Raw genomic sequence first — 14,442 nt, 5'->3', positions numbered from 1 at the left:
AAAAACAACAACAAAGAGGCTATTTTGTAATTTGAAAAGGCATTTTAGTAAGTCTTTTTCTCAATCATTGGCTAAGAAATGAATAAGATCACGTTTTGTAGTTCTTAGTTCTTTACGGTGTTTTTCTTGGTGTCGGGCAGCGCTGTTGTGTTGCTGAGCAACGCAAAGACTTAGGCAAATACAGATTTTGAAGCGTCTCCGCTTTAAAGGAGTGCGGATGAAAGTCGGATTGTGACATGGCGTTTATGGATTCCGTTTGTGTGTGCATTTGGTGCAGATCTCGAGATGTTTTACAACCAACGTATTTGGCTGTTTTGTTGCAGTATGTGCAAATCTTTTGAAAAAGTTTTAAAGATGAATCATCAAAAAAGCAAAAGTCGATTCATCCATTGAGAAAAAAGTTGTTGGAGTGATCTTGTTTGTTTTTTGGAGGAAGTGTGTTTTATCCTGACCTGTTTGTTTGCTTCTGTGTTTTTTCAGCATTGCCCATCTCTGTAATCCCCCTCTCGCCCCCACCCCGCAGCAAATGTAATGTATTTAAACGGTCAAGTAGATGTATGCGATTTATTTTTTTTCCCGCTGCCGCTGATATGACTCCGATTAAGGTAATTCATTAAAATAAATGAGATAAGAAAAAAAATGTACTTGAGATCGTACTCCTTCTTTTGAGTGTGGGAGATGCAGCGATAAAATGGGGAACTTGTGAAAAGTTTATTGTGAAATGGCAGAGGAGAGTACAATAAGTTAAGACTCAGGGTCGGGGGAAGATGAGGGGGGAATCGACCTCGGTAGCCAGTCCTGTGCCGAAACAGTCACTCAAGACTGCTGGCCAATGAGTTACAAAGAGGGGAGGGGGGTCTTCAATTTCCCACCACCCCCTCCTGGACTGAGAAAACTAGGGACATCCCCAATCAGGCGGAGGAATTTTGGGAGATGAAAATTTAGGAGCACGTCTGGAACCGAAGAGGCCTAAAAAGCACCAGTTGGAGACGAGAGGGGAAAAAATGTGTGGAACAAAACAATAGAAGGATTTAGAAATGGCATCTCATAGTCCTTTGTTTGCCCTGCTTCATCAGGTGGTGCAGAAAGCAGCGAGTCAATGTCTCGACACCATGGGGTCTGCACATACTCGATGCTCACCACTACCGTGGTGGAGTTGGGTGGGGAGGGGAGGGGTCGGGTGGGGACGTCCTTACACTGACATGATGTGCTTGACAAAGGCTGCATGTGAAGACCAGGGCAGGACATAGGGAGGACACAAGAGAAGAATTCAAATAAGTCAGTGTTCAATGCAGGCTTGGATTTGAAGACATTATTTTACTAAGCAATGGCCACAATATTATGTAAGATTTTGGGGGGTTAATATTAAGATGCAGTATTCTCAACAGACCTGGGGGAAAAACTTTTTGCCAAATTATTTAATTAGAGATGCAAACGTTTTCATAATATTGACATTAATATTATTATAAAAAATGGATCTTGATGATATATAAATATTGATATTAATAATATAATATAAAACATTCTTTATTTATTTATTAATATTAATAATAACAATAATAATATGAAGATTCACGGATGAAATATAACTGACTTGTATTGGCAGTAATTCGTTTGCCCACCAGTAGAGGAGCCTGTGTACCACATTTTGAGAATAACTGCTCTGCATCGCCATCATGTGTCTCACCCTCGTAGTTGATGCAGCCGTTCTCGTCCTCCTGACCCGCCATGAGGGCGTCGATCTCAGTCTCATTCATCTTCTCTCCTGAAAGGAGATTAAAAGGCAACAAACATCAACAAGGCCCAATAAAGTTTTGTTTGCAGCCACGGGGGGGCAGCGTCTGGCTTACCCAGTGTTGACAGAACGATACGCAGCTCAGCACCCATCACCGTGCCGTTACCCTCCTTGTCGAACACGCGCAGACCCTCAACGTAGTCCTCGAAGCCGGCCTTGTTCGGGCTGTTGATGATGGTCTGAAGCATGGGCAGGAAACCTTCAAACGTAACTCTCTTGTTGGCCAAGTCTGTGTACAAAAACGGCAAGTCATATAAGTTAATTCCATTTTTTTTTACTGATATTACCTACATACGCTCATCAAATGGTAGTTTTAATGGGAATGATTGCACACAAAGCATTTTATTTTACAAGTCGGATCTGAATATAACCAAAAGTCAGTTTTTGGTTCAGATTGATGTTTTGTTTTCTTGCGGAATAGCAAGCAAATAAGAATCTTACCCTCAGCGGAGGGGTTTCCCAGCAGTTTGTTCACATCCTTGTTGGTGGGGTTCTGTCCCAGAGCGCGCATGATGTCTGCGATCTGGCCGTAGGCAATCTTGTTGTCACCCACCCTGTCGAACAGACCGAAGGCCTCCTTGTAGTCTGGGGGGGGGGGGGGGGGGTCAACCAACATGCGTTAGTCCTGTACATTTCAATGAATTGCAATGGATTGATTAACCTTTGCACGCAAACATTAATATGAGTTTGTGTGTCGCCTTACGAGGAATGCTGATTTAATATGGATGCAACTTTCCAATTTTGAACACAATAGAGCAGGGGTGCCCAATACGTCGATCGCGATCGACCGGTCGATCGCCAAGCCACTATTGGTCGATCGCGTGATATCAAAATGTTTTTTTTTTTTTTTTTTTCCGCACTTGACGCGTGTACAAACAACGGCGCTAACAACACAACACAAACACGCTAGCTTGCGAGTTCCCTCCAAATGTCAGAACCCTGTTTTTTGTCTTAAACTTAAGAAAGGGTATACAAATGAGTAGGGCAGCTGGCCATAGTAAGAAGTATCACTTTCATAGGGAATGGGAGTCGGACTTTTTTTTCACGATGACATATACTGTATATATATATATATATATATATATATATATATATATATAAACTTATTATTTTTTTTAGTGGGTAGATCTTTGTGACTTGGTCATTTCAAAAGTAGCTTGCGAGCTGAAAAAGTTTGGGCACCCCTGCAATAGAGAGTAGCTGTGACTGCATGATGGCAGGTGAAGGCAGTGCCTCAAGGGACTGCCTTCACCTGCCCAAGGGACTCTATAGGTTGTGATATTATTGGATGAATGGATACAGTCCTGTAGAGCTCAGTCACCCTTCAAACTATTTCTATTTCAGATGTCTCACTCGCTCTAAGCAAGGCTATGGGCTCTTATAAAAGACCACCTTGGAATTGATAGCTGAGAATATGAGCCCCCTCTCCTCCTTTAAAGGCAAGGCCTGCGTGTGATACGTGTGTGCTGACTCCAGTGTGATGTCCAGCCATCAAACAGTCCACTGAAGAATTTACTAAATTTGCATGTTTGTTTATTTAATTCTTTTTTTAACAGTTTCTTCAGTGTGGAAATGGAAAAACGGTTCGTACCTTCCATTTGGTCTGCGTTGAATTCAATCTGGAGGTGAGTAAAAAGTAACAACGTGAGTTGGCATTTGCTACCAAAATAGACATCTCAAGAAGATTTACATCAAAAACCCAAGACCGCCCTAACAAGGACTTTCTCTTAATCTGGACTAATAAATCATGGCTGAACTGGGATTAAATTTGCCTCTTGGACAAATTTTGCGTCACATGGTGGTACCCGATATGCGGGGGTCCATCTTTAGCAACATTAAGATGCCCTCATTTGGTGTCTTCCCGCAGTGCCATCACACCACTTGAGGGACAGGGGGCGGGGTCAAGGACGTCGGCCATGAGCTAGCCGTGGTTCTGAGAAATCTAATGCAATGTTCCGCAAGCATCCATTACAAACTTGCATCAGTTTACAGGAAACACTATAAACCCGTCCATCCGTTCATCTAGTCATTTTCCAAAGCGACACCCCCCATTTTTGTACCGCTCATCCTGTTCAGATTGCTGCGCGCAAAAGGATTGATTGCCAGTCAAACCCAGGCCACAAATAGACACACACAACTATTTACACACACTGTCACACTTACATTCAATAAATGTGGCTCTGTGCCAACTGGGCCACGTCGATGTAAGCCGCTACACAACTCCTTTGTAAACACTACATTGAATTTTGGAGTAAGGTGGAAAATGTTTTGATTCCTAGAAAAAAACATGTATGTATGTATGTATGTATGTATGTATGTATGTATGTATGTATGCATGCTTGTATGTATATATGTATATGTATATGCATGTACGAGAGCGAATAATATATCTACTCTAGCGATTTATGTTTAAATGTCCATTATAACTTGTTCCTTTCCCATAGGAAAATAAAAATATAAAAATGCTATTTAGTCTGTACCTTGACGGCGGACAGGTCCACAGCAGGGGTTTTGGCAGCAGGTGCAGGCGCAGCTGCAGCTGCAGGTAAAGGTGCCGCTACTGCGGGTTCAGCCTTCTTGACGGGAGCCTTTGGGTCCTTCTTGGGTGCCATTTTAGTCAAAGTTATACGACCGTGCTCCTTCAAAGACAAACACTCCCGGGTAAGGGTGACAGCACAAGGTGTGCAAAACAAAGTGGAGGAGTCTCAAAGCACATACAAAGCCCTTTGGGTGTATATATATGAGTCTATTTTCCTCCTGGACCCCCGCAAGGCCAAACTTGTGTGTGGATTGGATGGTGCTTCGGAGGGGTGTGTGTATGTGTGTGGCCTCTCTCTAAACATGGCATATTGGGCTGAGGGCTAAAACTCTGTCATTTACAATACGTCATGAAGCTTAAAAAATATATATATAATATCATAGGTGTTAATACATAGATGCACTTAAAATGATTAAAAAAAAAGTACAAACAAGATGATTGATGGACACTGGTAAAAATATGTTTGCTTCAAATCGCATTGACCTAAATTAGTCTTGTTTTTTTAGTTATTGCAACCTACTGTGAGTTACTAAAATTTGCAAATAAATAATTTTAATTCAATTAAAAAATGTGCAGCTAATCCAATTGGTCGTTATCAAAATCGGTACCGAAACACAATGCATACTGTATATAATTATGTAAAATAATTATGCAGGAGTGTGGTAAAACTAGCAAAGTTGATGACAAAATACTGATGCTTGAGTCTATCTGCTCCAAAATGAACCAAATGTATATTTCTGGTCATTGAGAATGTGTGTAAGGGCACACCTGCGTTCAATTCCTGGCCGCCTCCTCTAGGGAGGAAGTGACGTACAATCCACGAGGGTGCTTTCAGCTGCCAATGCCAGTTACCCCGACAAGGCTAACAGTGTAAATTCTGCCTTCCTTAATTCTTCTCTATATCTGTCTCCTTGCCAACGGTGCAAACCTGTCCCCCCTTGACTCCCCCCCCCCCCCCCCCCCCACACACACACACACGCTTGCTTTTTCTGACCCCATCTCAACTGGGGCAAGCCAGAGAAAGCCTCAGTCCCTCAGCTGTCAACTAGGCTCACCCGTTGGCACCAAGCTGCACCTTCTCAGATTCAACATCCCTTCACCCCCTCCCCCAATAGAAACCATGGGCCCCCCCAGTCCTTGCACCTGTGCTTCAGCCCATTCTAAGCTCCACTATGGAATCCCAATGGAATCACTAGTCCACTTAAGTGGGCTTATTCAACATGGGCCTATCAAAAACATGACTTGAATTTTCCATTTAATGTACTATATTATTATTCTCACTTCCAATTTCCTGAGTGGAATAATCTCCTGCTATAACCAAGTTTCTAAATTTGTTTTGGTTTAATGTTACCGAGTCATTCTGAAGAACCATTAGCCAAGAGTGTGTGATTTTCACCTCCGACTAAACATGTAACGCTTTACTTATTTGTAAACAGGGTGCAGCTCCTTGGGGGAGGCCATATGAGACGTCAGATAGTCGAGTGTGGGGGTTCTGTAAATGTTGTGACACATACCATCTTAACATTTATTTCAAGGATTCAAGCCACTGGTATATCTCTATCAAAAAAATGAAAAACGTTGAATTATTATTCTTAACAACATGACCATGTTTGTCTGATATTATCGCTATAAAATTATCACATTCTAATCTGTTCATTGACACATTCATAGCTATTATATGCAGTCAGCTGCCAAACTTGATGCCGAAAAAAATTATATCCGTCCATCTTCCCTTTTTCTGACCACTTGCCATTATGAGGGTCACACGTAACTGCTTTTTTTTTTTTTATCCTGGATGACAGACAAAAATTCACTATCACATACACATATATTTATAATTTCTTTGTAAACTAAGTGGAATCCAAGTTTACAACCTCACTCTTTTATCCTGAATGGACAACAAGACATTTGACAGACTATGTAGTCAGTGATCCCTTAATCCCCCCAATATCTCTCAGTCGCATCCTGATGTGAACTCTGTCCGTAGTAACACTAAAACTCAGCAAGCATGAAATCATGGGCTGGGTCTATACTGTGAAGGGCAAACAGAAAAGGACAGAGATTAGGAGACACGCTTCTTTGCCAACCGTGACGTCCTGGTGCTTAATGAAATGTGAAGAACTTGAGCCGCTGGAAAATCCGAGCATGAGTGCGATGTGGCGTAAGACTTCAAAGATGGCAGATGCTTTGCCGTCTGAAGGGAGGTTAGGTGTTGACAAGTTGCAGTACAGGAAGGAAATCACACTGCCTTTGCAACTAAATATGCTTCAAAAAGTGGATAGAAAAAGTCTACACACCCGTGTTTGAATGCTAAACTTTGGTAGTCCCAAAAAATGAGACAAGGTTAAATAATTTCAAAATGTTTTTTCACCATTACTGCATTATAAGTTGAGCAGTAAAAAGAAACAACAGAAATAATGTGTTTGCATTAGTGTGCACACCCTCTTAGCCCACACATCAATTCAGTTATTCAGGTAAAAGTTCACATTAATTATTGGCAAAATTGTGAAATTATTTATCTTTGTCTCATTTTTTCTAAATCACACAAACCTGGCAAGGGTGTGTAGACTTTTTTTTTTTAATCGACTATATGTCGACATGTATGCAGACTGGAATAAAAAAAAAAGTTTTGGATCAAAGTTATTCCCCCACTTCATCACTCATAGTTGCTTTTCCAAACACTGCGTGCTTCCTTTACCACCCTCCAACCATTCCACACAGGAACGAGGCTGTAACTGAGCCTGGGGGACAGATGGGCCCTATTTATAGGCCTTAGCGAGAGGTGTGAAGTTTCTTGGGATTTCTAAGAGCGGGGGGCATGACTCCTTAAGGGGCCTGATGCACACGCTGTTGCCACATGCTCTCTTTAGTCACCTCACTCTCTCAATATCCCTCTACAGGCCAGACAGGAATTAGCCAGGGGTCGGGCTAAACAAAGCTTCTCATTGGCCTTTTTATTGGGGACAGCATGATAGAGGAAGGGAAGGTCGTTCTCATGATATGATGCCGTGTCTAAAAGAGGGCTGGTGACGTTTTTTGTGACATCTCATTCTAGAAACGAGTGCCGATTAAGATCTCAGAACGTTACAACTGGGGGTGCCAAGAAAAGTGATGAAGATTTTAAGGGCCGCGATGATATTTTTAATTAGCCGGGCTGAAGTCCTAACTATTTTTTTTTTTTTGCAGGGCTCCAAATCCTTCGCAGTGCTCCTGTATGTGCAACTGTAACTACTTTTGAGTATTTGATCATAAATCAGAAGTGACACTCAGAATTAAAAAAAAATCTGATTTTGTATTGAAAAGATCCTTGAAACAAAATGTTTTTTTCTCTCATTTTTTGTCCACGACTGGGCCTGCAAATCCATCAGAGAGAGGCGAGGGACCCTGTTGGTCTATTTTGGGCCTCTCTTAAGCTCGATCCCCCATCTGAAAGTCACTCTTGAAACAGCGGACAATGCAGCCAATCAGTGAAGGAATTCAGAACATATAATCACAGTTTGCGCCATCCTATATTACGCTGGCTTCTCATCTTCCCCTCTACTGAATTGTTGAGCAATTTCATGTGACATATTCATTTGCAGAAATTGCAGCGCTTACTTTTGAGTGCAAATATAGAGTTTCAAATAGATAATTATGATAAAAGCATAAAAATGATAACATGATGATTCTATTAAAGGTAATGTTGCCGGGTTTTTGGTAACTTGAGGGACCACTTCACATGTGGTTATTATACCTTCAAAACTGCTCAGAGTAAACAATAAATATTACCACTGGATGTCAGCAAAGGACCAGTGACCAAAACAACCTGAGGCTAAACTGGAAAAAATGAGTGAATTAATATAATGTCAAAACTGGGGATAATTAGAGATTCCAGAGACCAAAACTCAAATATTCCCAAATATGTCCCCTTTAAGGACATTGTCTTTTCTCCTCAGTTCGCCATTCTTGGAAAGCTCGAATTTGATGGGCATCCAATCACAACCCCAAAAATCTAATAGCTCCTCACAGATCTTAAAACTGAATGCGATGACAGTCCAGGCCTTCATTACTGCACAGAATCATGGCTACCGCATAGATAGCTTTTCATCAATGTCAACGCCGGCACAAATGAGGTTAGTTTCACTCATTGTAAATGACTTTCAGGAAAACATGCCGTATGATTTTTTTCCATTCCACGAATAAGCATAGCTCTCGTCTCGGCTCATGAAATATGTAGTGAAAGTGGCGATATCTCCATGGGGTGGTGAGTATAATACTATTGACTTGATTTTGTGCACTCATATCAAACCACCAGGCACAACTCTAAACCGGTTTTCACAGCTCACTTCCACCCAGAGGCTCATTGCAGCCCCACTGAGGTATTTAAAGATTTACCGTGTTCCCAATACACATTGCCACGTTTGACGCTTCTCACATTTGTTATACAACATCTAATAATGAGGCCCGCAATCTTAATTTTGATGCGACAACAATGTTGTGAAACGTGGCAGTATAAGACCCGGTGCAAGCACAACGAAGCCATGTCTGACATCTAGTGGTGAATGGTGATATTACAACTTCAACTATGCTATACGCAGACTGTTTAATTCATATTCAACAAACATAACATTATTCAAAACACTGTTTTGACTAGTTGGGCCATACAAAACAAATTGCAAAAAAAAAAGTGGATTTGATTTCCCCTTTAAGGATTAAACCCCTCTGGTCGTAAACAAATGTATTATTGACCACATTGATTATTTTGCTCTTGCATGATGTCCAATGTGTCACAGATACCCCTTTGGCATTTCTGGCTGCCAAGTTAGCGCTTGGGATCCCCTTACCTGAGGTGAAGAATTATATATCCAAAAAGACCACAGCCTGCTCTGAGCCCGGTTTAGACAACATCGTCACCAAGATCCCCCCCTGCTGGGACCTGGACCACTTTCAAGGCATGTCAAGTGAACCGGGCAGTGCGATGAAGAGTGTTGAAGAGGTGATGGATATCAGTCACTCATTCACTTGCTGTATTTGGCTTTATGACACATCATAAACTTTCAGTTGTGATTTATAAATACTATACGGATATCAATCAAATGGATTCAGGTGGCGGCAATGTTGGCATGCAGAACACCCTGAGGATGTGCCATCCATCAGTGGATGGATTTGTGCCACGACTGCCTCTGGAAAAAAAGCTTGGACAAACACCTCACAATTTGCAACATGAGCTTTGATTTAGCCTCAATAATTCAACCATGGCGTCAAATTGGATAAAACATGATTAAGTCACATTAAGATGCACATCATGATTTTTTTTTTTTCAATTCTCCAGTCCACCATGTATTATTTGGAGCATTACTTGAACAAGCAATGAATTTTAAGATTCTATTGAAGGAAATGTGTTGGATTTCTGCCCTTGCAAGAAGGAGAATGAATGATGAAGTTGATTATGATGAATTATAAATGTTTCGCTGCTTCTGTTTCATGTTTCTCCCCTTAAAGCCCTTCGTAGCGGTATGAGTGTAGATCTGATCCATCAGTTGACAGCCATTGACATTGACATGTGCTTCCTGCACCAACTCCAAAAGATGGAGCAGCACCTTGCGAATTACAAAAAGGTAACCCAAATTACCTGTAAAGTGTTTTGAGGCTTGAAAATTGACCAAATATTTAGAATCATACTACACGTTTGGGTTTTCTATTTTTGTTAGGGTTATAATAGATCTTCTTTTGTTCTGCCTTCCAGCATCAACATGAAGAATTCTTCTCAGAGTCCACTGTGAACTTATTCCAACATGGATTTCCTTCTCTCACTCTTACTGTTTAATAATGGATGTCTGGTTGTCGTACGGGCAGCCTTTCATGTGTCAGCTTCTTGTAGTCTGCATCGCCTTTGGGGTAGAAGCGATTGAGATGGACACATTATAGTGGGCTGCTGGCAGATGGACGCCCAACAGAGGCCCCCTTGGTCCACAGTATCATTATCATTAAAGAGAAATATTTTTACAATATAGGCAAGTTATAGGACGATGCCTGCCTGAAGCATATGTGTGATTCATATAAATTCAAATTTACTTTCATGGAACGTCATCATGCCAAGTTTATGTCTTCATCCTCTTATGTAATTTGTTGTGTTGAAGCCAGTTTACAGGGAATAAGGCAAATGATGCTTAAGAGTATTACCGGTACTTATGTTTTCCTTTACTGGTGTCATTTTTTTTTTTTGGCATCCAGTGAATGCTGTGATTGAACTGGAGTGTGATTAAAGATTTGTGTGTTCAGGGAGCTCGCATTAGCATAAATCCCACTCTCACAGCTACATAACCCTGTGGCTTTGTTTTTAAATGTGGGTGTGGGTAGGCGTGTGGATATGTGTGTGTTAGTGGGGGTCTCGCTGGTGTCGGCATTGGAGCTTGAAGATAAACCCTGGTCAGGGGAGCAAGCCCATGAATAATGAAGAGAATTTCCAGGATTCCACCTGGTATTGCCATGGAAACGGCATCATGCTGCATACAGACGAAAAAGGGAGCCGCAAACTGTGAACAAAAGGAGCAGGAAAAAAATTTTTTTCTTGTGACACACACACTTCCTCGGTTGATAAACTAAACCCATGGCACAGCTGAGATGAACCGTTTTTAGCCGTCTCATCTTTTCACTGTGTCATCAGTCTCCAAAATAATTAAAATTGGCCACAGTCTATAAATCTTGGTTGATAGCGGTTTGGCAGTCGGATAAAGTGTATTGACAAAGTGCATTCTGTCTCTGGCTTTTTTCCTGTGCCTTGTTTTTCTGCTTCTCTGTTCTTTTTCTGAACTTATTCATTAGTTTTTTTTTGCCTCTTTTTTCCCCCCCCATCTCCTCTCCAGGGTTGACATATCAGTGGAAAGTCAGATCCCCCAACCACCCGAATGGGGTGAACATTTTGGGGAAGATTAAACGTTCTGATAAGATCGATGACTACTCAAGAATTGAGTATTAAAAAAAGTGGTATTGAACATCCCTATTGGAAATATAATCCTAACATAAATATAACTAATATGATGAATCCATTCAAAAGTCAGATCTGGTTTTTTTGTTGGCAATAATAGTGCAGCTTTTTCCTTCACCCTGTCAATAAAGCATGAATAATTTCTAGTGTTTTAAATCTTTGCTTCTTTTCAACGAAGCATAAAGGACATTAAAAATTATGTCCCGCTTTAAAAATCAGTTTCTTTGCTTACTTTCTTTCCTCTTATGCTACTTTAAAACTATTACGTATATTGCACACAGACATAATGTTCTATTTCTGCAATGATTTCAAAGAACTTGTTATTGTTTGGGGAGAATAATACCATCTGAGCTGCGGGGTGCTTGTTTCTGTCAAGGCTGCCTTGTTGCATGCTTATGAGTGAATGTTGCAAAATGGCAAAGGTGAGTGTGTGTGTGTGCGTGTGTGCTTCACATTAGCTTCAGTGTGGTTGCATGTTTACCTTGCTAATGTTAGACTCCTGTTACAAGCAAACACTCATTTCTGTGTGACATGTCTCATGCGGGGTTTTGTTGTTGAGGTTTGCATAATGTCTCCTCTTCTTTCCATGATTCCATTTAGAGATCCATTTAAAAAAAAACAGCCAATTACTTTAATTGTGACATGTATTGGCTTTGACAGTCGTGACTGCTTAAGCACCATAAGGAAACGATAGTAATGCACAAGGAATGAAATAAAACCTATCTGGGAAATTGCTTCCTTCTGGTCTTCCCATTCTTTATGCAAAGGGAAAGGAAAAGGAGGGAGAGATAAAAGTTTATTTTTGTTTTGCCATCGCCACTAGATGGCGACAAAGTATTGTTTTGTTTTGTGCTTGGATTGGTTTTATGACTCACCACAATTCGAAACTGGCTCTCAGAATTTCTTGCAAGGACACGCTGGCCTTTTTTTGAAGCATATAAAAATCACTTCTTTTATATTTTTTTATATATATATTTATATATATTTTGTATTTGTTCCAGGAAGCAGAAGCGAGAACAGATTTTTAGAAATGTCTTCATGACGTTCTTGCATGGCAGAAATTGGAGACATCAAAACGAAAGTCTGAAGTGTGCAGGCGCTATTTGTAATTCAAATGTTTTATTTTATTTTTCTAATTATTGTGCAACAAATCTGTTGCTTTTATTTTTGTTAATTGCATAATTGATACCATAGCCAATATACTGATTCCCAGTTGCAGGTCCACAGAAGAACACTCAGTTATCATTTGGGTTTGTACGTGCTCCTCACAGCTGTCATCCAAGCTCGTGGCCTTCATCTATCCTACCGCCTCCAGCCCTCTTTCTAATCGCCAGAAATTCGAACAGAGAGCATTCAAACGTCACGAGCAGTATTCCCATACAAACTTGTGAACTTGGTTTGAAGAGCCCGCGGTGCTTTTCATCTCAATTGCTACATCGCTTGTTTGCCATTTTCACTGTTTCCAGACCTTGTTCCCGATGGTGATGCAAGAGAACGATAATGAGTGTCTGAAGCTTTTATGTGCTCTTTTTTTGCTGCTCTTCTTCTCATGTGGCCTTCCGCCTCAATCCTTTTCTTTGTGTCTCTGTTGCTTAACCAGTGGCTCAGCAATGAATGTTGCACTTGGAGAGGACGAGATGAAGTGGTTGTTGAAGAAGGCCGCCCAGGTCTCTCAGGTGAGAGTAGCGTCCAAGAATTGAGTGTGTGTGAGTAAGCGAGAGAGAAACAGTGTGTGTTTTTGTGTGTGTGTGTGTGTCCTTGTGTCTCCATGGGCCTAATGGCCACACATTCTTTGCACATAACACACAGTGCATGTACACTTCATGCTGAGTTCTCCCTCTGCTTTCAATTATCTGCTGCTAGCAGCTGATGTAGCTGTTGGCTAGCCGAGTGTGCCCATTTTTTTTTCACCCCCCCACCCCAAGTGGTTCAGGGGCAGCTGTCGCTTAAAAAAAAAAAAATACAATACTCAGGGCTAGAACAATACACACATTTTTACCTGCAGTGCACCAAAGCAAGCTTGTTAGTTGTTTTGTCAGCTCTTTGTTTTTATAAAAAAGAAAAACTGACTTTTTAGCCTCCAACCTTTTTTTTCCCCCCTCAAGAGTCTTACCAAACATAAATGTAGCCTAAACACAAGGCGTTTCAGTTATCTTTATTTTTCCGACATGGAGAACCCCTTGGATATTTTTTACTTAAACTTGTCATTTATTTTGCAGAGTATTTGCAGTCGGGAGACAAAATGTTGTCACCTGTGTTTACTTGAAAGTATCTCTTGCCCTCATGATAGGGAATGGGGAGTAGCCGTAGGTGTTTTCTTCGACCAGCCTGGAGACTTACTTCTTTGATTGGATTAGAGAGCGTTTATGTTTCGCCAGCTGTTCCAAAGCCTTTTTTTTCAAAGTAATTTCTCTCTCTAATTATGGCTGAGCTGCTGTAACAATGGTTGTCATTTGAAGCTACTCAGGCAGGTATAATCCTCCACTTTCCCAGCCACCAAAAGTTTTCAATTTGTTGTCTGTGTGCTGGTGCAGAATATTAATCAGAGCTCTAAATAAGCAATTCAACAGACTTTAAATACTTCCAGAGTTTACCAATGTAACCTCTGCCCCAATACTAAAGAAGCCAAAAAAAACATTTGAATTGAAAAGCAATAAAAAAAACTGTGCTGTAAGGAATTGTGACACAGAATATTGTGTTATATATTTTCTCTCAATAACTGACCAATGCCAGAGTTTTTTTTTATAAGCCTCGCCTGAATATAATTTCTCTTCTGTGTTCACACCGGTCAAAGCAATTTGTTCTAACAGGGAAAACAAACTAGAGTTTGATTACGGACAAAGGGGTGGTTGTGTCAAAGCACCCTAAAATAAGTATTCATATATTCATGTAAAGAATCCTTTCTCAGATTCTTTAAAGATTTTATACTGTCGGGAATATAAAATATTCATCTTGCCCAGCTCCGGTTTTCTTTTGCAAACGATGTTACTTGCACCTCCGACAAGGTTCACTGTCAGAAACAATATGAAGTGGAAACGATGAACTTTATTTTCCTCTGGCACCCGGAGATACAGTTGTTGAGGAGCTTTGACAATTTCTCCGTCTCTGCGGTGTGGGTGGTTAGCGGGCATATGGAAATAG

At 40.8% G+C, this 14,442-nt stretch overlaps 2 protein-coding genes across 2 annotated transcripts; one reads left to right on the top strand and one right to left on the bottom strand.

The window, feature by feature from the left end:
• Nucleotides 1-692: 692 nt before the first annotated feature.
• Nucleotides 693-4,522, bottom strand: myl1 (myosin, light chain 1, alkali; skeletal, fast). Its single transcript, XM_037240533.1, has 6 exons — nucleotides 4,276-4,522; nucleotides 3,387-3,414; nucleotides 2,237-2,380; nucleotides 1,851-2,024; nucleotides 1,688-1,765; nucleotides 693-1,221 (listed from the first exon to the last, which is right to left on the bottom strand). The coding sequence occupies exons 1-6, from the start codon at nucleotides 4,405-4,407 to the stop codon at nucleotides 1,193-1,195; spliced, it is 585 nt and encodes a 194-aa protein (XP_037096428.1). The 5' UTR covers nucleotides 4,408-4,522; the 3' UTR covers nucleotides 693-1,192.
• A 4,526-nt stretch (nucleotides 4,523-9,048) lies between these two features.
• On the top strand, nucleotides 9,049-11,063 carry cps1 (carbamoyl-phosphate synthase 1, mitochondrial; the record flags this gene model as incomplete). The annotated part of the gene is made up of 3 exons (XM_037239265.1): nucleotides 9,049-9,265; nucleotides 9,816-9,931; nucleotides 10,060-11,063. Coding segments are annotated over 3 exons (414 nt in total), but the record flags the coding sequence as incomplete, so codon positions are not given.
• Nucleotides 11,064-14,442: the final 3,379 nt, after the last annotated feature.

The sequence above is a fragment of the Syngnathus acus genome, chromosome 21 (genome assembly GCF_901709675.1).
Source record: "Syngnathus acus chromosome 21, fSynAcu1.2, whole genome shotgun sequence".
Classification (NCBI taxonomy): Eukaryota; Metazoa; Chordata; class Actinopteri; order Syngnathiformes; family Syngnathidae; genus Syngnathus; species Syngnathus acus.
The sequence above is the reverse complement of the archived record's forward strand: the minus strand, read 5'-3'. Positions and strand labels throughout refer to the sequence as shown.